Genomic DNA, 21459 nt, shown 5'->3' with positions numbered 1-21459 from the left:
GGAGTGGGCTCCTAGAAATACACAGGTCATAGATGCCTGGGAGAAGGCTGTAGGAGACCAGTAAAAATGGCCAAAGAATAAGGGATGGGAGACACCAAGGGGAGAGGAAATGGGTTGTTGAAAACTGTCTTGAGTGGGAGACCTCGTGAGCAGGATTGTAGAAGTGGCAAGGGATTTCCAGATGTAGAGCAAAAGACAGCAAGGGGCCCTGCGCTGGGCTTCTCACAGAGGCACTGGCAGCTGAAGGCACTTTGCTGTAAGCCGCCGAGCAGTGAGCCAAGGGTCAGAGGCATGAGCAGCTGCCTTTGAGTACTGTGGTCGTATTCAGAGCCACGTCAGAGGCTAGAAGCCATCCTCAGACCCCGGCTTCACAAACACCAGAACAAGAGCGTACTCTTCTGGTCTCAGAGAGGGAGACTTCAAAAGATGTATGCTCTGGGGGAGAAGGGTTTCTCTTTGGTATTTGGGCATCGCTAGACAAGCTGACAGGTGAAGTGGTGTGTTCCCCTGATACCTTATAGCAAACAGCCGAGGTGGCTCACCCTGCAATGAGGGGCTCTGCTGAGACTTTTGAATGCCAGGATTCTGGCAAGCCCATATCCTGGGGGCTGTAGAACCGCCTAACCCTGACATGATCTGTTGAAGAAGCGCATGCTGCTTGGGAATGGACGGTGACTCACAAAGAAGACCTTATTTTTTTAATACCGAGAGTTTCAGAGTACCAGGCCATGGGCCCAGTAGTACCAGGGCCACCTTTAGCCTGTGTACTGGACTTGCAGAAAAAGGCTATCAGAGGGGACTGCGGCAGTGGGTTCCCACCGAGGCCTGACGCACTCCACACGGTTCGGGTCAGCAGGGCTCAAGGCTCCTGGGCATGGCGCTCACCCGGGGAAAATCCACTGCTGGCTGCTCAGGGCCAGCTGGGAGCTGAGCCCACCGCGCGGTGTGCGCCCCCATAGCCAGGGCTCTGTTCCTGTCCCCAGGGCTCGGGGCACACCGGCTGCACCCCACAGCTCGGAGGCTGCTGGTGCCCAGCATGGCAGGTGGGGGCAAGGCACCCCCTGCACGGGCGACGTGCCCCAAACGGGTCTGCAGCCTGGGTCTGACGTCCGACGGGGCCGAAGGAGCAGGGGGCTCCTGCTTCGGCCCCCAGGCAGCACATCCGACACCCAGGGCTGGGCGGTCAGCTCAGACGGGGCCCTGTGAGGCACGGCTGGGGCTGTTTGTGCTGGGGACTGGAGGTGGAAGATCAAAGGAAGGGAAGTCTGCAGAAAAGAATTGTGATAAAAGCTGTAACAGCTCAAGAGAAGCAGGATAGCGGGAATCCTCTCTGAACAAGGTGTGTATCAGCACACATGAAGGGCAAAGATATGAGATGCAGTTGGAACCATGAAGTAGATAGCTTGTTTAAACAATCCAGAAATAGAATCATAGAATCCCTTGGGTTGGAGGGATCCTTAAAGATCATTTAATTCCAACCCCCCTGCCCTGGTCAGAGACCCCGGCCCCCAGCCCAGGCTGCCCCCAGCCCCATCCAGCCTGGCCTTGGGCACTGCCAGGGATGGGGCACCCCCAGCTCCTCTGGGCAGGGCCTCACCGCCCTCAGAGGGAAGAACTTCTTCCTAATTTCTAATCTAAATCTAGCCCCTTTTAGTTTAAAGCCATTCCCCCTTCTCCTACCACTACACTCGCTGACAGAGTCCCTCCCCAGCTTTCCTGGCACCTCCTTTAGGTATTAGAAGGCTGTTATAAGGTCACCCCGGAGCCTTCTCTTCTCCAGGCAGAACAACCCCAACTCCCACAGCCTTTGTAGGAGGGGCGCGCCAGCCCCTTGATCACCTTTGTGGCCTCCTCTGGATTTTTAATTGTTTTAATTGTTTTAATATGTCCATGTCCTTCTTGTGCAGGGGGCCCCAGAGGTGAATGCAGGGCTCCAGGTGAGGTCTCACAAGAGCAGAGGGGTCAATCACCTTCCTTGACCTGCTGGCCATGCTTCTTTTGATGAAGCCCACGATAAGGTTGGCTTTCTGGGCTGCAAGCACACATTGACTAGCAGAGATTTAATTCTTCCACATATACGTACTCTCCACATCTCTGATCATGTGATGCTCAGTCTCAAGTTGAGCCAGGGAGGTTTAGATTGGATGGCAGGAAGAATTTCTTCACAGTGGTCAAGCACTGGAACGGGCTGCCCAGGGCAGTGGTGGAGTCCCCATCCCTGGCGGCATTTAAGAGCTGCGTGACCGTGGCTCTGAGGGACATGGTTTGGTGATGGGACTCAACAGGTCAGGTTGATGGTCCGACCACGATCTTGAAGGTCTTTTCCAACCTAGGTGATTCTGTGACCCTATGCTGGGTTAGCTACATGACAGATGGGTGGCTGGACCTGTATCAACTATTTGGCCTTCAAGGGTAGCCCATTTCTAAAGCACAATGCCTAGACTTTGTAACTAGCTGCCCATTTTATGCAGAAGCCCAAGCCAAATTTTTGGCTGGGTGGCAGTGGACCAACCTGAGGGATAGTGAATACCTAGAATAACAGAATCATAGAATATCCCAAGTTGGAAGGGACCCACAAGGATCATTGAGTCCAACTCCTGGCACCACACAGGTCTACCCAAAAATTCAGACCATATGACTAAGAGCACAGTCCAAAGGCTTCTTGAACTCCACCAGGCTTGGTGCTGTGACTATGTCCCTGGGGAGCCTGTTCCAGTGCATGACAGCCCTCTCAGTGAAGAACCTCTTCCTGATATCCAGCCTGAACCTCCCCAGTTGCAGCCCCAAAATACATTTTATAGGAGCCCTATCCTGAACTTCCAATAAATGGGAGTATATTTTAATGGGGGTAGAGACTATTAGCAGTTTAGGTATGGCCTATATGTGCCCACAAGCTAGTGCAAAATACGACATTTGAGGATTAGAACAATGATTTACGCACCTACCTTTACCCTCTGAGATTCAGTCATATCACATTTTAAAATAAAGTTATACAGAGATGGAATTAGGTGGGTTTTCCTCATCCTCTGTCATCACCAGTGCAATGGTGCTTTGGAATGCTGGAAGGGAAATCTTAAAACTCAGCAATGCATTCACAGTCAGACCAGGGAGCCCAAAGCCTCAGCCCGCATCTGTGCCACAGGTGACGACATGACCCTGATGATGCAGTTGCTGCTTTAAACAATCGGCAGATCCTGGCCACTCATCCAATCTGGAAAGCTTGTCATAGCACTGCGGTGTTACTTCAGACATATGTGATAATAATCAAATATCTATTGGACCAACCTCCGAGGTTAATCATCTGCAAAAAGGAAGTTTTTCTTGCACGTCACCAATACCCCTGCAAAGTGCCATGTGGAAGGTGCTCAGCCACCAGGGTAACAAACATCTCACTTCTGAGCAGTGGATATCCAAACTATCTAATATCCAAAGGGAATTAAGCGGTTTCTGTGTTTTCTTTGAGGTTACCCCCAGCTGCAACACTGGCAACCAGGAACACAAATTAACTTCCTTGGCCTTACCTTGTTTGTCATCCTGATTGCTTGTTTGGCCATTTGACAGGAAGCCAAGCAGGAAAGAGTGTCTTGGGCAACCAAGAATCCCAGGGTTAAGAAGGGTTCTTGAGGAAAACGCCTTTAATTTCCTTTCTGTTTCATAATTATTTATATACCTATATGTGTGTATATATATATATATATATGTAATTATTGGGTCATATCTATTAATTGGCATAATGCTCATTTCCTTGTACCAGGGATGGTATTGCAATCGCATTTGTGAGTACAGTTTCTCAAGTGGGTAACAAGTCAGATTGCTGTGCTTACACCACCCTCTATCATTAGATGCTGAACCTGGGTGGCAGAACCTGTTCCCAAAGCATCTCAGTATCAGCCTGATTTGTCACATTACTTTCCAGCACCTCCAAATTATCGATGACAACCTTTCAGGGCACATCCGTATTACAAAGCCCCATGGTGCATTAGAATGCCCCAGGGCACAAACTCAACCTGGCTGGAGAGGGCAAGGAATTGTAATTACATTCCGCATTACAATCGCACCCAAGTGCAGTTCCAATTTAAATATAACAACAGAGCATGAGCTTGCAATGATTCTGACCTGGAAACCTCATGGACCTGTAGTAATGAATCAGCAATTACAAAAGATATTTTTGATAGTCTGGATCTCTGGAATCTTACATGGAATGCTAATAATATGAGCTGCCAGAGATACTATAATTTTACGTACCCCAAATCTACGTGCTGCAGTTCATGGAGTAATGGTTAGCTGAGTGCTAATGATAATTCAGAAACATGGCCCAGACAAGATATCTGGCTGTATAGATTGCAGAGCATTTTGAGCAATCTGATTAAGCCAAACGTATGTAATAACATTCAATTGTTATTTCCAATCCAAGGTGCTCACTTCGCCAACACTGTAGTAACTCCTGGCAAAGCCAGTGGCCCCCATGTGAATGCATATGTCAAACATCTATCTTGGGATCTGGTTCAAGAAAGGGAACAATGTACAAATGAGGAATCTAGTCTTAAACAAATGCTCACAGGGCAAACTCAGAGTTAAATCCTTCCAGACAGTAACAGTGGAGGCTCCAGGCAGAGACCTGAGAAGACACAGAAGAAATGGCTGAAAGCGGAGGAGCAGCTCTGGTCAAGCAGGCATCTTTCAAGAGACTGAAGTTGAATCCAAGTAAGGAAAATGGAAAGTACCAGAAGATGTCAGGCCACACGTAACAACAAAATAAGAATCTGAGGAACAACTTGCAAATGCAGGTGACTCATTTAATCAACACAGTAAAGATCAAAGAGGTCTCTAAAGCCAGGAAGGAACAAGAGAGAGGGTGGAGAGGAGTCAAATATTTGCTTTTTCCACACAGGAGTTAAAAGGCTTCAAGTGGAGCTCGTCATGGGCGAGTTGAGAACAAACAATGGTTTTCATGCAAAGTCCAGGTACAGCCTGGACAACCTTGCTGCAGGTGCCATGATGAAAATTTGCTTTGATTCAAAAAGCAAACCTATGAATTAATGGAAAAAAAAAAAAAAAGAAATCTAGCTGAGCCTATTGAATACAAAGACACCGGGTCTGGTTCAAGAAGTACTCAGTGAAGCTGTTCATCTCCCTGGACAGCTTGTTCAGGGAGACGACAGCATTCAGAGCGGGAGGGAGTGTGATAGATGTCGTTTACCTTCATTTTAGCAATGCTTTTTCCCGTCCTTGTGGCATTTGGCAGACAGATGGGTGTAATACGGGCTTGATAAGAACAACATAGGTGGAAAATTGTCTAGCCCGTGGGTCAGAGGGTGGTGGTCGGCACAACAGTCTCACAGGCGGCAGCGTCCCTCAGGGACAGACACTGGGACCAGCCTTGGCCGACCTCAGGCACCAGCTCCTGGTGCTCCTGGGGCCAGGACCCCCGCAGAGCGCTGCAAGGGGCCGGGGCCACGGCGGTGCCCGGCTGCCCACCTTCAGCACCGTGCTGCTGTGTCCGCAGCAGTGCCCAGCGCTCTCAGCTCAGGCTTCCATTGCCCGCACCGGGAGATGCTGAGGCACCACGGGATGGCACAGGCCTCCACGGACACAGACGAGATGTACCAGCAGGACAGGGCATTGTGCTTGCCATGCTGCCACGGCTCGGCTGCCTGAGGCACAGACACAACAACCCCGGCTTTGCCGTGTGCCCTAGGGGCACCGACCTGCCCATCCCCACAGACAGCAGGACCCCGCCACCCCTCACAGCCCCCCGGCACCCATCCACCATCTGAGTCCTGGCCGGTGGCTCCGGCTCTGCTCCGGTGCAGCGGCAGCCAGGACATATTGCACAGTGCAGGCTGGAGGAGCCGTGTGGGGACAAGCACAATCCTGCTGTAATTTGGCCAGACAGTGATGAAGAATGCCTGGTGGCAGGATGAGAAGCCACGGACATGAATCGGAACATGGAAAATTGCTGCTAGAGCCAAAGAAAAGCTTTTCCATATTAAGGGTAGACCCAAAGAAAAGCTTTTTCACCATAAGGGTGGTCACATGTCGCAGCAGGGAGATGAGTAAGGGGAAATCTCCATCCCTTGAGCTAGTTAATGCTTGTCTGGACACTGCCTAGAGCAACCTCCCTGGCCCAAACCTACTGAGTATGCTCAAGTCTATGCTTGGTATGTCTGCCCTTGGTTCCCAAACAGGGTTTCATCAGACCTCCAGTCCTCTCTGTACTGCCCTCCAGTCCCTGAGCACCCCCCACCAGAAGTGTCATGCATGGGGCACTCGTCCTGCGGGCGCTAATTTGGCTCAGGAGCCAACGTGCTGCTGCTCCCACGGTTACTCCCAAGCCCTTTTCAGCTGAGCTGTTTATCAGGACGCAGCCCGGCATATCGCAGCCTGGGCTTGCATTCCTGACCACTTCGGGTACGCTCTTGCACAGTTAGGCCTGTGAACACAGGCAATCTCTTGTAAAATGACAAAAACATTCCAAAGGTTGGATTGTGCCTCAAGCTGCAGAGAGGAAGGCGGCGGTGGAATGCCCTGCGTGGCTGCAGAGGAAGGCTCTGGTTTAAGACAATGAAAGGGGTGTTTTGAAAAAGCTTTGTGGGAGAATCCAGAGTGCCAGAGGTGCTGAGCAGGCAGGCAGGGCGCTGCATCTGCACAGAGAGCAGCAATACTGGGCTTCCCCGGCAGCCAGGAGCAGATGAGGACCAAGGCACAGCCCAAGCACCCAGGCACAAATGCTCAATGCTTTCCTTGACAAATTACATATATGCTAGGTAATATATTAAACTCATACCTTTTCACAAGGTGGAAAAAATCTTAGGGGATTGCCACAGGCTGCCCAGAGAAGCTGTGGATGCCCCATCTCTGGCAGTGCCCAAAGCCAGGTTGGATGGAGCTTTCAGCAACCTGTTCTAGTGGGAGGTGTCCCTGCCTGTGGTGGGGGGTGGAATTAGGTGATCTTTAAGGTGCCTTCCAACCCAAACCATTCTATAATTATATGAAAATGTATAATTACCATTTTGCAGTCAGCCAGCCACTAAATAATGGTGACCACGCTATAGTGGTCACACATACTCAGTGTGACGCACCACCTGCAGCCTCCGGACAGACTTCCGAAAAATGAGACGGAAAACAAAGGAAGTGCAGCCTTTGCAAACTGCAAACTGACAGCCTCACAGAAGGGAGGTGTCTGGAACAAAACGCAACCAAGAAGATGCACCAACAGGCAACTCCAGAAAGCAGCTCCAGAGCCTGCAACCACTGCTGCTGGTGAGGCCACGAGGCCACCGAGTGCAGGAGGCAGCCGTGAGCTCCTAGGACAGGACTATTGCGATGAGAGGAAAGACAGCCTGTGCAGACGTCGCCTCCCGGGACGTGCCAGGAGCCACTGACGCAGCTTTCGGCAGACCTGTGCAGCCTCCAGCTGCAGGCGCCCCGAGCCCTGTCCCCTGGGGGCAGCCTCATCTGCACTGGGGTGCTCGGGTGCCATGGGGGCAGCTGGGGCTGGGTGACATGCTGCCAGGCCTGGGGATGGGGCCTGGTGCTGGGCAGGGACACGGTGCCTGCCTGCGGCAGTGAGGGGCACCCCCTGCTGCAGCCGCGTCCCCTAGGCACTACGGGGGGACAGGAGCCGTGCTGCATTCCGCCCCCTGCACCCCTGAAACCAGTCCATGGGTACGGCTGGTGCTCCCGGGCCAGGAGCGGAGTGCGCCCCAGAGGAGAGCCGGGAGCATGAGGCTTGTGGCTCTGACCAGCTGCCACCCACCCACACTCGGCTCCACCAGGCCTTCCAGAACACGGAACAGATGCTCTGGAAAATACCATTAGTCTTCACAAACTTTGCATTCTTCTTTCCATTGTTTCTCCAGGGCTTCCTGAATGGGACGATCTGTGCAGCTGCAGTCCGAGCCCGCAGAGCCCAGCCTGGTGCACTCACCCCGGCCAAGCAGCCCACCCCAGCGGCACCGCCCCACTGCAGGCCTCGCACCGACGTCCTGCACCAGCAGATGTCCTGCTGGTGATGTGCCCCCAGCCCACACATGTGGCACACCCACCCTTCAAAGGCATTTCTTCCCCACTCAGAAGGCGGGCTTTACATTCCATGTTTATTCCTAGAGCCAGTCAACTGCAGAAGCACTGTGCCACAAATCCTGCTTTCTAGCAAGGTGCGAGAGGAGCAATAAGCCAGAGCTCAGCAAACACCGTGGCGCAGCAGCAGGGTGCGAGAAGCTGCTGCTTCCCAGTCCTCCTGCAGGCATTAGTGGACATTTCCCCAGATGCAGGCAGCAACCATGCTCCAGAGGTGTCACCGCAGGAACACCTGCACCAGTATTCCGTAATCTGGGAAGATGGGTTTGACGGGAGTTCTGGGTGTCCCTGCTTGAGGAGGATTGGACCAAACAACGTCCAGAGGCCCCTACAGCTTTCGACATGCTGTGATTCTGCAAGTCCTGGCCCTCTCTGTGCCCCCAGGAAAACAGCTGGTGCAAAGTCCCCAGGATGGCTGGCCGGCCAGGGCAGGCTCGGAGACAGCAGAGAAGAACACAAGGAGCCGTGTGAGCACGATCCAGCCTCCCCTGATCTCTCTTCTGTATAAATGCTCTTCCTTGGCTTCCAGGAGTGACTGGAGTACAGGTCTCATAAATCGGCAAGTTCAGCAGCCACTGTTGGTGGGCTATGCCCTACAAGTTGGACCAGGCTCTCCTTAAAAACTTGCCCAAAGCCAATCAAATCACATCAAGCACTCACTTTGCTTTCTTGGCCATTACTGTGCTGTAAACCCACGCGAGGGTGTGTTGTCCAGGCTGGCAGGCACAGCCCTGGGCCACCAGCACAGCCGGGGCCGCCTCTCCTCTCGCACAGCACTGGCACCAGGTCTCACTCCCACGTCACCGCTCAGCCTCTGCGGACACCTCCTGCAGCAAGGATGTGCCCGGCCCCACAGGGCAGTGCGGCCCTGCAGCCCGCGGCCACGCTGCTCCTCGAACACATCCCGAGTCTGGGGACAGCAGCCGCAGGGCACGTCCAGACAGCCCCAGGCTGCCCCTGCACGTGCTGTGCCAACCCTGCCACTGAGGCAGGAGCAGGAAGCCTGCACTGCTCACGCCAGCGCCGTGTTATGTGGGCAGCAGTGTTGATCCCAGGCGTCTGTTATGAACCGTCTGTGTACCCTCAGCCTCATAACCTGATGCAGCCAACTCCAATTGACAGCAGCCTTGTAGCAGCGTGCAGTGTGCTGGAACTGGTCCCACTCTCTCCAGGCTAAGCCACCTCTCACGCTGCCCTGCCTGGCTGTGGGCTGGGCCCAGCCATGCTGCAGTGGGCACCCCACCACCCCGAGAAAGGGCTGGTCCCAGCGCCATCACGTCCTGCAGCCTATTCTAATGCCAGAGCCGCAATGTGGACAAAAGAAGGGTAGCAAAAGAAGGGAGCAACGTGAATCCCTGCCCCAGGGAAAGCACCCGTGCCCCATCAGGATGCAGTGTGCAGGGGAGTGCTTGCAGAGCAATACCTGCGTTCCCCCGTGACATATTAGCAGTGAGACAATTATGAAGAGAGTGTTTAATTGTACCAGGAAACGGCCTCCTGGAAATACAGGAACCCCCGTTCTGGAGCATGAGAGCCCAGTGCAGGAGTTGCTAAGGCAATGGAGAGTTCAGCTGGGAGCTCTTCCCGGCCAGAACGGCGGCTGCCGCAGATCCCTTTCTCGTTGCCTTCAGGGCCAGGGGGCTGTCCCTGCCCTGATGCCCCTGGGGACAGGCAGACCTGGCCGTTGACGTAGATGCGGTAGAGGGCATGGATCTGCAAGGCCCGGCCCCAGCGCAGAGCAGCTCTGCTGCCCCAGACCTGGGCTACCAACCCCGCGTGGAGGCCCGGGCTGCTGCAGCCCAGGAACCGCACCTGGCACCGCGAGCGCGGGGCCCAGGGCCGCCCCGCGGCCACCCGGCCCCCCGCTGCCGCTGGAAGCCGCAGCCGGGCTGGCGGCTCCGCTACGTGCTGGCACCCGAGGGCCCAGCCGAGGCTCCGCCGCCGGCCGCGGCCGCCGGTGCCGGAGGAGAGGCGTCAGGGGAGGCGTCGGGCGGCGCGGGGGCAGCGGGCGCCGCCGGTCCCTCCTGCGCCCGGTACTCGGCGGCGCGGCGCTGCACGACGGCGGGCATCAGGGCCACGTAGGCGGTCACGAGGCGGTGGTTGGAGCGCACCAGCTTCCCGGCGCAGCGGTCCAGGCACAGCTCCTGCGGGCACGGGCCTCAGCGCGGGGCGGCGCGGCCGGCCCCGGCCCCCCGGCCCCGGCCCCCGCTCACCTCGCGCCGCGTCAGCAGCCGGTGGTTGAGGTCGGAGACGCAGCGGCGGAAGCAGAGCTCGGTCATGCGGTTGTACACCAGCAGGAAGTCCCGCAGCTGCGGGAGAAAACGGCGCTGCAGCGAGAGCGCGGACGGACACGGACACGGACACGGCCCCGGCCCGGCCCCGGCCCGGCACCCCCCGGCCGCCCCGCCCCGCCCCGCCCCGGCCCGGCTCCCCCCGGCCGCCCCCTCCCGGCCCGGCCCCCCCCGCCCCTCACGCTGCGGAGCTGCTGCTGCTGCTCGGCCGCCGGCTCCATGCCGCCCGCGCTTCCGGGAGGGCCGCGCCCGCCCCGGGCCGCCCCCTGACGCCACGTCCGGCCCCGGTCCCGGCGTCCCGCACGCGGGGCCTGGCGTCACGGCGGTTCCGGCGCGGCCGGGCCGAGGCGGAGCGGGGCGGCGGGGCCGAGGCGGCGGGGGGGGCCCGGCGGGGCCGGGGCGGCGCAGGTGGGCGGGGCGGGGGCGCCGCGACCGGACCGGGCCGGAGGCCGGGGGGGTGGGCAGGGGCCGGGCCGGGAGCGGACTGGGGGGGCCGGGCACCGGGAGCTGCGGGCGGCGGTCCCGCCGGTCGCCGCCGCCCCCGGGCTGGGACGCGGGGCCGCCCCCGCGAGGCCCCGCCGTGCCCGGAGGCGGCCCGAGCCGGCCGCCGCCCCCCGCAGGACGCGGGAGCAGCCCGGGGGGGGCCCCGTGCCGCGCTCCCGGTGCGCTGCCTCCCGCGGGGCCCGGAGCCGCCGCTCGGAGCCCCCGGGCCGCGCGCCCGGCCCCAGCTAACGGGCGGCTCGGCGCCACCCGCAACGGGCCCGGCCGGCCCGGCCGCGCGACGTGGCTCCCGGCGCTGAGCCGGGCCCGGGGCCAGCAGCCGCCGCCCCGCCCCGCCCCGGGGCCCGGAGCCCAGCGGGGCCGTCCCCGCGGCACCCGGGGCTGGGACGCCCCGGCCCTGCCCGAGCCTTCGGCCCCCAGCGCGGCCTCTGTGTCCCCGCAGGCCCCGACGATGTCGGAGGGGATCATGAGCAAGGCCGCCACCATGGAGATCCCCATCGGCAGCAACGGGGACGCCGGCAGCCTGCCCGAGGACGACGGCTTAGAGCAGGTCTGGGCCGGGGGGGGCGCGCCGGGCCCGCTGGGGGCCGAGGGTTGCGTGGCCCGAGGTCCCCGCGTGGGGGCTGCGGTGTCTGTGGAGGCCGGGCCCGGGCCCTGTCCCTGCGCCTCACCTCCTTCTGCTCCCCCAGGACCTGCAGCAGGTGATGGTGTCAGGGCCCAACCTCAACGAAACCAGCATCGTGTCTGGCGGCTACGGGGGCACCGCCGAAGGCATCATCCCCACCGGCACGATCAAAGGTAGGCTGAGCCTTGTGCCGGCAGGCAGGGACGGGGCTGCGAGAGCGGCGGGCTGCCTGGCAGGCATCAGAGGGGAGGGCTCTGGTGGGGGTGCAGAGCAGAGCGCGCTGCCTGCCTGTCCTGCCTGCTGCTGGGGGCAGGCATGCGTCGAGGCTGGTCCTGCCCTGGGGTGCGGCGCCCAGCGGGGGCAGCTGGGCCTCACAGGAGGCCGGGGGCACAGGCAGAGGCGGTTCTGAGCCGCAGCCGCCCTGGGAGGTGGCGTGGCCCTGCAGAACGCAGCCCTTGCATGTGGCCCTGCTGCGGCCCAGCTGCTGTTTTGTGGGGCCCCTCGCTGGGGTCGTGTCCCTCACCGGCACAAAGTGCCTGCCGCCTCCCCCTCCAGGGCAGGCTGTAGCAGCAGCCTGTGCCCCAGCCCCAAGCCTTAGCCCCTGCTCTTGGGCCCGTGGCAGCCACAGCAGTGCCATGGGCCCGGGCCGCTGGTGCCCATCTCTTCCGCAGGTGTGGGGCTCCTGCTGGGGGCTCTGCCCCCTGGGCAGGTTCCCCTAGCACCGGGCTGCAGCTTGTGGCACGTGGGCGCAGCTCTCGGGAGTTCTGCTGGTGGTGGGGAAGAGCCTGGTGTCACGGCACCTTCTAGGTCCTGGAAGTGCACAGTGCTGGCGTGGGCTTGTGGTGGCTGTGCCTGAGGGACAAGGGGTTCCCTGCAGGCGGGGGGGCACAGGGCAGGGTGACTGAGCCCCAGGCTCTGCGGTTGTTGCCCCTTGTGGCTGACACCAGCCCAGGAGTCGTGGGTGCTTCCGATGGCAGAGCCTGGCTGCGAGCACCTTGCGCTACCTGGGGCAGTGCCTGTGGGCGGCCGGGTTGCTGCTGGTGCCGCATGCCTGCAGCCGGGGCAGGTGCTGGCTGGTCCCAGCGACCACTCTCGCCCTGTCCCCATTTCGCATGAGTCTCTGTGTCCCGGCTCTTGGCCGATGCATCCCTTCCTCAGCAAACAGATGGCTTGACTACGGGCTCCTCCGTGCTGTGCCAGGCTGAACAGGTGAATTGGCACAGATGGAGGGGACGTGGGATTTTGCTGACAGCCCGCTGCAGCAGGGAGAACGTGTGCAGTGGTTGCCGTCCCCGTGTCTGTCAGCCCTGGCCTGTCCCAGCTCTCAGCTCAGTGGCACAGGGATGTGCCAAGGGGCGGGGAGGGAGCGGGAGAGGAGCCTGGGCACCTCTGGTGCGGTGCTGTCCGTCTGGCAGCCAGGTGTGTGTTCTGATTTCACATCGCACTTTCATCTGCTCCCCTGCTGCCGTCCTCCCTGCACACTCATCCTCTGTTCTGGCTGTTCCTGCTGTCGTGCCCTTCGCACCATCCCACCTCTTCCCTCCCTGCTCACCTCCTGCCAGCCCCTCCATTTCCAGGCTGTCTTGTCCAACCTCACTCACCCCGAGGACCATCCGTCACCCCCAGTGCATCTGCCGCCAGCAGGATGGCCAGCCAGGCTGGTGCTTCAGCAGGTACTGTGGCTACCCCGGCCCAACCGTGGCACCACGTGGCCTTTGGGGTCTTCCCGCCTTGGGCCTGAGGCGTGGGGCATCTGATGCGCTCTGGGGTTCCTCAGAGCTCACTCCTTCCCCTGCCGTGGTGGGGAGCGTCCCCAGCACATGCCACCCCCAGCAGCCGTGCCCGGCTGTGGTCCTGGTGCTGGGGGCACAGGTGGTGTTGCTGAAGCCCGGTGGCTGGGTGGTGACGCCGAGCTGCGCCTGGCTGCGGGAGGCACGGTGCGCCTGCTGCGGTCTCCTGGTCTCACCTCCAGCTGCGCTGTGCCTGGGGGCATGAGGAGTGCCAGGGCTGGTCCCACCAGCAGCGCTGCAGGTGGATGGGCGCGGACAGCACTTCCCATCTGAGTAGCAGCCACTGCTGCCGGCGCTGGAGCCTGTGTTGGGACCTGTCTGGAAGGGCTTTGGGCACCGGGTTCTCTGCTGTGTGCTTGAGATGCCCGCGGGCGGATTAGAAGGCATGTGGCACTGCGGGCTCTGGCAGAGCCAGTGACGGTGCCCGGCTGGCAGGGGAAAGCCATCGCCTGCCCTGACCCGTGTGGGGTGAGGCGCCTGGTGTGGGCTGTGCAGCGCCAGGTGCTGCTCATACCTGAGTTCTCTTCGCTTGTGCTTTGTCAGGCCCCGGTGCAGCCCCGCAGGGAGCACGGTGCCACCCCTGGGAGCAGCCTCGGTGCCAGCCATGGTTGGGAGCGGGCAGCCCGGCCTGCGGCTGCATCCCGCGCTGAGCCCCACCAGCGCGCTGTCTGTTCCAGGCTCTGGGCTGCACCAGCCCCATCCCAGCCCGCCAGTTGGAGGGGAGGAGGTCGTCCGTGGTATCGCTGTGGAGAAGTTTGACATTGTCAAGAAGTGGGGCATCAACACGTACAAGGTGAGCGGGGGACCCGGCCACGCGGCAGGGGGTGGGCTAGGGCAGGCCTCTCCATGCAGCAGACCTACAGGGATGGAGGGACGGGGCCCTGACACCCCCTTCCTCTGTCTGCAGTGCACCAAGCAGCTCATCTCGGAGAGGTTTGGCCGGGGCTCCCGCACGGTGGACTTGGAGCTGGAGACGCAGATCGAGCTGCTCCGGGAGACAAAGCGCAAGTACGAGTGCGTGCTGCAGCTTGCGCGGGCTCTCACCAACCACTTCTACAGCCTGGTGCAGACACAGCATGCCCTGGGGGATGCCTTTGCGGACCTCAGCCAGAAGTCTCCTGAGCTGCAGGTATGCCCGCTGGGGTGGTGGTGCATGCCTTGTCTCTGCTGGTGCTCTGGTCTGCTGTGTCTGGGAAGGAGACCGGGAGACCCAGAGTGACCTCGGGGTCGGCAGCACAGCCTGGGCAGCGCTCTGCTGGGCAGCACCCCCAGGCACACGGGGAAAGCAGGAGGCGGCTGAGGGCAGCTGCGCTTGGTGAATGCCACGGGGCTGGGAAGAGGTGCAGGACTTTGTGACAGCCCTTCCTTGGTGCGGCCAGGGCCAAGCTGGTTCTGGGCACGTGGGAGGAGGGCAGGAGAACAACAAGCTGTGTTGCTGCAGACCCTGACTCATCCTCCTCTCTGCCCCAGGAGGAGTTTGGTTACAATGCGGAGACACAGAAACTGCTCTGCAAGAATGGAGAAACACTACTGGGAGCCGTCAACTTCTTTGTCTCCAGCATCAACACGCTGGTGAACAAGACCATGGAGGACACGCTCATGACGGTCAAGCAGTATGAGACAGCCAGGTAGGACGGCAGCGCGGGCCAGGGCTGGGTTGCTGCAGGTGGCCGGAGGGGCCACTGTGCAGCTCTGACTGTTGCTGCCCCTGTGCAGGCTGGAGTATGATGCCTACCGCACGGACCTGGAGGAGCTGAGCATGGGTCCCCGGGACGCCAGCACCCTGTGCCGGCTGGATGCAGCCCAGAGCCAGTTTCAGAGCCACAAGGACAAGTATGAAAAGCTGCGTGCTGATGTGGCCATCAAGCTCAAGTTCTTGGAGGAGAACAAGGTGGGGAGGGCCGCAGGGTGCCAGATGGGACTGTGCTGCGCACGCGTGTCCCTTGGCCCTGTCTCGTGGGCTGCGCGGCCTCACCGCCGTGTGCCCGAGGTGCATCTTCAGATGGGCAGTGCCCATGCAGCGGCTGGGAGCCGCGAGGGGAAGGGCAGTTGAGCGCCTGTCCGTCCGCCTGCCTTTTGCCCACTGCAGGCAGCTGCTTTCTGGCTGGCGGCAGCAGCTCTGGTCCCGTCCCCCTGTGCTGGGCAGGTCATGCCCTGGCCCCTTCCCACCATCCCTGGGTGCTGGGCAGTGGGTCTGGGAGGATGCACACTGACTCCTGCTCTCCCCAGATCAAGGTGATGCACAAGCAGCTTCTGCTCTTTCACAACGCCATCTCTGCCTACTTTGCTGGGAACCAGCAGCAGTTGGAGCAGACCCTCAAGCAGTTCAACATCAAGCTGAAGACCCCTGGTGCTGAGAAGCCCTCCTGGCTGGAGGAGCAGTGAGCCCCCCAGCCTGCCCCACCTTGCGCTCTGGCCGGGGAAGCCATGGACCTGAACTCAGACCTCTGACTGCTGGTGCAGGGCCAGACCGCGTGCATGAGTGGTGAGCGGGGGACGCAGCCTCGGCCCTGCTGCGACTGCAGCCAGGGGCGCCGACAGGGCAGGAGCCTGGTGGGGTGCGGGCAGGGGCTCTGAGTGGGTCGCTGCTCCTGCCTGGGGAGAGGTGCCTGGAGAGGACGGGGCTCCCCTGGCCTGCGCCTCCCCCTGGGGCAGAGTCCTGTCCTACCTGGCCCCGTGCTCCCTCCCCAGCGCAGAGCCCCTGGCAGGACGGTGGGCACCCTCTCCAGCCCCCCACAGGGCCACAGCTCCCACCTCCCCTGGGTGGGACGCTCAGACCCCACTAGGCACCTTTGCAGGATGGGACGGGATTCACTGCAGCTTCCCACTGCCTCCCCACGGGGCAGGAGGGTGCGTGGGCTCCACGTGTCCCTGCTGCTTCCCCCGCTGGCCTCCCCTGCTGCCCTGAGCCAGGTTCTGCAGGGCCAGGCCAGGCACACCACTGCCCCCTCAAAAAAAAAAAAAAAGTTTATTTTGAAATGAAGACAAAGCTGCAGAGGGGCAGCATTGGCACTCCTAGTCCCCTCCCAGTCCCTGAGAGGGGTGGGGGGGGGGTCCCAGCCCCACTGCGGCAGGTGGCCAGGGCTCCTGCTGTCCCCCCCCCCCCCAGCTCTGGGCTTGCCCTGTCTCTCCCGGCTGATCCCTGGTGTTCCCAGGCAGCTGATCTTGCACTCCCCCCTGACCTGGCTGGTGCTCCCGGCCACACACTACACTCCCCTGCATGGTGGGGCCGCTTGTGCCGGGCTGCCTCCCATGCCACGGCGCCCATCCCTGCTTTTCCCTTGGCCAGGGCCGTGCGCGTCAGCTCCGTGGGCGGACAGGGGTTGGGGTGGTCACGGCCACTGGGCGCTGCTGTCCTGAGGAGCCGTGGACGTGCTCCCACCCCGTGCTGCTCGGGGCCAGCCAGGCAGCCCCGCTCCCCCAGCACCCACAGGGACCTGGCTGCCACCGAGGGGCGGCGAGGACTTGAACCAAGGACCAAAGGGCGGCCTCGTCCTAGGGCCGGTGCATGTGCATGTCCGTGTGTGTGACGCAGGTGCGCTTCTATGCGCAGCAGAGCTGGGGCTCCGGCCGGCATCCCACGCCTGGGAGAGCTCGTCCCGCTCCAGCTGAGTATTGCTTCTCGCCCTGGCCACATGCAGCACTTGGGCACTTTCTCCTGAGACAAGACAGTTTGTTTTTCTTGCTAATTTAATTCCTGGTAATTTAATGTCTGGATCTTGACAACCCCCCCTTTCCTGGTGAAGGTCTGCCCCCCTTTCCCTCTCCACTTCTGTAAGACTCCAGAAGAAAATGGTACGAATCAGAATAAAACGGTACAGATCAGAATAAAACTACAGAATATAATGATACAGCTTGCCTGTACGCGTGGTGCTGTGGGCACAGCTCCCAGGCTGGAGGCTGGTCCTGGGGGTTCCCCGCGTGCCAGCAGTTCCCGACAGCAGTGGCCGGTTCTCCTGCAGGCTGCAGCTCGTGTCCCACTGTCGCTTCTGTGGGGCTTGAGCAGAGGGTCTTGGGGGGCACAGTGGCATCGGGGGTCACGCTGCCCCCAAGCCCGAGCTGGGGTCGCGAGGGCCCCGCGCTCACCGTGAGGGCCCCCGGGCGCCTCTTGGCCCTCGGGAGCAGGGCCCGGGGGTCGGTCCCTCTCCCCGCCCGCCCGCCGCCGCTCTCGCCCTCCTCCAGGGACCGGCCCGGGGCTGGTGACGGCAGCTCCCGTCCTGCGGGCGGAGGCGAGGACGGCAGAGGTCCCGTTCCGCCGGGAGCGCCGCGCCCTGCGCTCCCCCGGCGGCTCCCGGTGCTTTCTGCGGCTGCGGAGCAGGGCATCCCCGGACGGGGCCGGCGGGCGGCGGCCGAGGCGGCTTCGGCCAGGAGCCGCTCCTCCCGGGGCCGTGCCGAGCCGCGCCGTGCCGAGCCGCGCCGTGCCGACGGGGCCGGGGCCGGGGCCGGCACCCGCGGCCCCCCGGCGGGGCGGGGCGGGGCCGGGCGGGGCCGTGCCGGGCCGTAAGAGCGGCGGGGCGGCCGTGCCTCCCCCCGGCGCCGGCCATGGGCTCCCCCCGCCGCCCCGAGCCGCCGCCGCCGCCGCCTCCTCCCCCGCCGCCCCCGGCGCTGCCCTCCCCGCCGGCGGCCGCGCGGGGCGAGCGGCTGCGGGCGCTGCACTGGGAGCCGCTGCCCGCGGCGCGGGTGCGGGGGCGCCGCTCGGTGTGGGCGCCGCGGCCCCCCCCGCCTCCGCTGGACCTGCCCCGCCTGCGGCTGCTGTTCCGGGAGCCCCGCGGGGCGGCCCCGGGGCAGCGCCCGCCGCCCGCGGTGAGGGTCCCGTCCCGTCCCCTCCCCGGTCCCCGCCGGTCGCGCCCCCGCCCGCCCTGACCGCGCCGCGCCCCGCAGGCAGCGCTGCTGGAGCCCAAGCGGAGCCTCGCCCTCGGCGTCTTCCTCAAGCAGCTCAAGCGGTGAGCGGAGCCCCCGCCGCCCCCCCGGGCAGCCCCGGCCCCGCACACGGAGCGCGGGCGGCACCTGCGCCCCTTCGGGGCCATCGCGCGGCTGGGCGGGGGGGGGCGGGAGTGGCCGCCCCGGGCCCACGCGTGGGGGAGAGCAGGGGCACGGCGCACAGGCCTGTCTGCTCCCTGGGGCCCCCCGGCGGGAGCGGGGGGGGGGGTCCGGGTCCCGGGGGGCAGCAGCCCGTGGCTGATGCGCTCCCCCCTCCCCCAGGCCGGTGCGCCAGATCGTGCGGGACATCCAGGAGGGCATCGGGGCGCCCTACGGGGCCGAGAAGCTGCTGGAGCTGTCCCGGCTGCTGCCTGGTGCCGCAGAGGTGAGGGCTGGGGAGCAGGGGGCCCCCGGCGCCCCCCACCTGATGCCCCCTCTGCCCACAGGTGGCGCGGCTGCGCGCCTTCTCCGGCAGCCCCTGGCAGCTCCCCGACCCCGAGCTCTTCATGCTGCTGCTCACGGAGGTGCCCAGGTGGGAGCCGGGGGGGCCCCACGCGCTGGGGGGGCCGTGTCCGCACCCCGCTCACCCTGCCCTTACCCCCAGCTACACCCAGCGCCTGGAGCTGCTCGTGCTGCAGGAGGAGTTCTTCCCCCGGCTGAGCGCCCTGCGCGGCTCCATCCAGACCCTGACGGATGCCGCCACGGGTGAGTCGTGCCACGGGGTGTGGGAGCACTGTCCTGTGCCCCGCTCACCCTTTGCCCCCTCCCCAGAGCTGCTGGAGTGTGAGGAGCTGCACACCATCCTCCACCTCATCCTCAGCACGGGCAACCACCTCAACTCGGTGAGCTGGCGCTGCGGGCGCTCTCCCACCCTGCGCTCTGCAGGGCCGTGGTGACTGTCGTGCTCCCACCCCAGGGCGGCTACGCCGGCAGCGCTGTTGGCTTCCGCATCGCCTCGCTGCTGAAGCTGCCTGACACCAAGGCCAATGAGCCAGGCATGGACCTGCTGCACTTCGTGGCCATGGTGAGCTTGGGCATGCTGCTCCTGGGGAAGGGCTTAGAGGTGAGGGGCTTGTTCATGGCAGAGCACCGGGTTCATACCGAGAGCTTCTCCCTGCTGAGGGGTCCCCGCACCCCTTGCTCCTCTCCCTGGCCCTTGGAGCAGCTCCAGGCCTGGCTGCCATAGGCATGATCTCACTGCCTGCACTGCTCTTCTGCTCTCCTCAGACCTGCTGTCCAAACCCCACCACCCCAGCAGTGGCATCTGCGCTTCTCGTGTGCCACCTTGGGCAGCAGCAATGTGTGCTGCCTCGGCTCCATCTCAGGCTGCCATGAGGTGCAGCAGGAGTAGGGGCACCGTGTCCCCACACGCTGCGCTGTGTGCTTGCAGCCTCCCACTCCTTCCCCTGCCATGCCCAAGGTCATTCCCATGCCGCCCTGGCCAGGATACGCCCGGCCCGCACATGTGGAGGAGGCTGTTTTCCTGGCAGATGTGCTCCAGCATGTGCTTTAGCTCCAGCATGTGTTTTAGCTTATGCACTCCCTAGTTCTGTCCATGTAGAGCCACTGCCACCCTTGCCTCTGCCAGTAGCATGCTTGCTCCCCTCTACTTCTGTGCTGTCCCTTGGCATTGGCCTGTTCCTCTGTGGCCAGGTGTGGACCATCCTGCCGCTGCTGCTACGTATCCCCCCAAATCCCCGTGTACCCTTAAGGGTATGTTGTCCTTTCCAGACATATCTACTACTTGCACGAGTTGCTTTCAGTGCAGGTGGTAACAGTTAGGTCGTGCCCGCACCATCCTCGTGTTGCATCTGTCTGGGGCCCTGGGGGTGTGCTCCCTGCTCTGGCCACCAGCCCCACGGGGAAGTGGGCAGCCGCTGCTCTGCTCCGTGGGGCTGCGGCTCTGCCTGGCGGTGGGGGTGCCCCCGGCTGTCCCGGTGCTGCGGGGGCCACACTGTCTGGCGTGCCCCGCAGGAGGCGGCGAGGATGCAGAGGAGCCTGCTGGACTTCCCGAGCAAGCTGCCGCACGTGGGCCCGGCCTCGCGGTAAGGGGTTCCCGGGACACGCGTGGGCCCTGCCCCGGGACGGGCGCGGCCCGCGTGGGGCTGGCACCGGGCGCGGGGCGAGGCGGGGCCGTGCCACGGGCGTCCCGCGCCCCGCAGGATCGAGCAGGCGGAGGTGGAGGGGGAGCTGCGGCGGCTGGCGGGGCGCCTGGCCGGGGCGCGGAGCCTGGGCGCGGCGGGGCTGGGGCCGCGGCTGCCGCCGTTCCTGCGGGCGGCCGAGGAGGAGCTGCGCGGGACGCGGGCGGCGATGGAGCGGCTGCACCGCACCGCGGCCGCCGCGCTCGACTTCTACTGCGAGGAGGCGGCGCCGGGCGGGCTGCAGGAGCTGTGCGCCGTGCTGCACGGCTTCGCGGGGCGCTTCCTCGGCGCCGTGCAGGTACCGGCCCGCCCCGCCCGCCCCGCGCCGCGCCCCCCCGGCCCCCGCCGCGCCCTGACGCCGCCGCCCCCCCGCAGGAGAACCGGGCGCGGGAGCAGGCGCGGCGGCGGCGGCAGCAGCTGGAGCTCCAGCGGCAGAAGCGCCGCTCCGTCGCCTCCTGCTCGGCGCGGGACGCGGAGCCGGGCGGCCCCCGCCTGCTCCCCGCCCTGCCGCCGCCCTTCGCCGGCCCCCCGGCCCTGCAGCGGCGCCACACGGCCCCCGAGCTGCCCGCGCTGCCCGAGCCGCGGGGGGGCCCCGAGCCCGGCCCCGAGCCCCGGCCGCCCGAGCCGCCCGCCCCAGCCCCCGCGCCCCTCTTCGGCCTGGCCGGGCTCTTCCAGCGGAAGGGGCCCGGCGCCCCCGGCCCGGCCCGCGCTCCCCCCTCCGAGGGCTCGGCGCTGCTCGGCTTCCTGCGGCGCCTGGCGGCCGGGGGGGCGCGCGGGCCCCCCCCCAGCTGAAGGCCTGGCGGGAGCCGGGGGCTGCCGGCGCCTGCCCCGAGCCGACCGGGTTTTATCCTTCCCCGTGCGCGCGTCTGTTCCCCGAGTGCCAATAAACGTTGTGGGACCCCCCTCTGCTCTCCCCCAGCCCCGTCGCCCGCTGCCGGCCCCCCCCCGCCGCTGTCACCGCGGCGCAGCCCCGCGGGCGTTCCGCGCGCCCGGCAGCGCCCCCCCGGCCCAGCTGCGCTCCCCCGCTCACTGCGCCCTTTGTTGTGCCCCGGCCGTGCCAGGCCGTGCGGGGCAGCTGGGGGCGCCCCCCCCGCCCCGCCCCAGCCGCT

The 21459-nt window shown here is 63.5% G+C and overlaps 3 protein-coding genes across 5 annotated transcripts; 2 read left to right on the top strand and 1 right to left on the bottom strand.

Annotated features, from left to right (window-relative positions):
• Positions 1–9540: 9540 nt before the first annotated feature.
• TIMM10B (translocase of inner mitochondrial membrane 10B) lies at positions 9541–10690 on the bottom strand. Its single transcript, XM_066990170.1, has 3 exons — positions 10556–10690; positions 10296–10391; positions 9541–10226 (listed from the first exon to the last, which is right to left on the bottom strand). Exons 1-3 carry the CDS (start codon positions 10592–10594, stop codon positions 9984–9986), a joined length of 378 nt encoding a protein of 125 aa, XP_066846271.1. The 5' UTR covers positions 10595–10690; the 3' UTR covers positions 9541–9983.
• Positions 10647–17140, top strand: ARFIP2 (ADP ribosylation factor interacting protein 2). 3 transcript variants are annotated; one of them, XM_066990168.1, is made up of 9 exons: positions 10647–10781; positions 11317–11424; positions 11564–11672; positions 13062–13172; positions 13967–14082; positions 14197–14418; positions 14760–14917; positions 15006–15122; positions 15519–17140. In XM_066990168.1, exons 2-9 carry the CDS (start codon positions 11326–11328, stop codon positions 15526–15528), a joined length of 942 nt encoding a protein of 313 aa, XP_066846269.1. In that variant the 5' UTR covers positions 10647–10781; positions 11317–11325; the 3' UTR covers positions 15529–17140. The 3 variants fall into 3 exon arrangements, with proteins under 3 accessions (XP_066846269.1, XP_066846266.1, XP_066846267.1); XM_066990165.1 differs by having other exon boundaries at positions 15006–15180; XM_066990166.1 differs by lacking the exon at positions 13062–13172 and having other exon boundaries at positions 15006–15180.
• A 670-nt stretch (positions 17141–17810) lies between these two features.
• On the top strand, positions 17811–21253 carry LOC136789669 (FH2 domain-containing protein 1-like). Its single transcript, XM_066990161.1, has 10 exons — positions 17811–18092; positions 18171–18232; positions 18492–18594; positions 18656–18741; positions 18814–18914; positions 18981–19051; positions 19126–19233; positions 20184–20254; positions 20372–20648; positions 20726–21253. Exons 1-10 carry the CDS (start codon positions 17832–17834, stop codon positions 21140–21142), a joined length of 1557 nt encoding a protein of 518 aa, XP_066846262.1. The 5' UTR covers positions 17811–17831; the 3' UTR covers positions 21143–21253.
• The last annotated feature ends 206 nt before the right edge of the window (positions 21254–21459 follow it).

Source organism: Anser cygnoides, chromosome 1, assembly GCF_040182565.1.
Source record: "Anser cygnoides isolate HZ-2024a breed goose chromosome 1, Taihu_goose_T2T_genome, whole genome shotgun sequence".
NCBI classification, from domain to species: domain Eukaryota; kingdom Metazoa; phylum Chordata; class Aves; order Anseriformes; family Anatidae; genus Anser; species Anser cygnoides.
This window is presented reverse-complemented; position numbering and strand designations above follow the sequence as displayed.

Excerpts from the sequence above, each read along its gene's own strand:
- TIMM10B (XM_066990170.1), bottom strand. The coding sequence starts at position 10,594 with ATGGAGCCGGCGGCCGAGCAGCAGCAGCAGCTCCGCAGC. Across the intron at positions 10,392-10,555 it reads AGCAGCAGCAGCTCCGCAGC|CTGCGGGACTTCCTGCTGGT; the intron begins GTGAGGGGCGGG and ends TTTCTCCCGCAG. Across the intron at positions 10,227-10,295 it reads GGCTGCTGACGCGGCGCGAG|GAGCTGTGCCTGGACCGCTG; the intron begins GTGAGCGGGGGC and ends CCGTGCCCGCAG.
- ARFIP2 (XM_066990165.1), top strand. The coding sequence starts at position 11,326 with ATGTCGGAGGGGATCATGAGCAAGGCCGCCACCATGGAGATCCCCATC. Across the intron at positions 11,425-11,563 it reads AGGACGACGGCTTAGAGCAG|GACCTGCAGCAGGTGATGGT; the intron begins GTCTGGGCCGGG and ends CTGCTCCCCCAG. Across the intron at positions 14,419-14,759 it reads AGAAGTCTCCTGAGCTGCAG|GAGGAGTTTGGTTACAATGC; the intron begins GTATGCCCGCTG and ends TCTCTGCCCCAG.
- LOC136789669 (XM_066990161.1), top strand. The coding sequence starts at position 17,832 with ATGGGCTCCCCCCGCCGCCCCGAGCCGCCGCCGCCGCCGCCTCCTCCC. Across the intron at positions 18,093-18,170 it reads GGCAGCGCCCGCCGCCCGCG|GCAGCGCTGCTGGAGCCCAA; the intron begins GTGAGGGTCCCG and ends CGCGCCCCGCAG. Across the intron at positions 19,234-20,183 it reads TGCTGCACTTCGTGGCCATG|GAGGCGGCGAGGATGCAGAG; the intron begins GTGAGCTTGGGC and ends CGTGCCCCGCAG.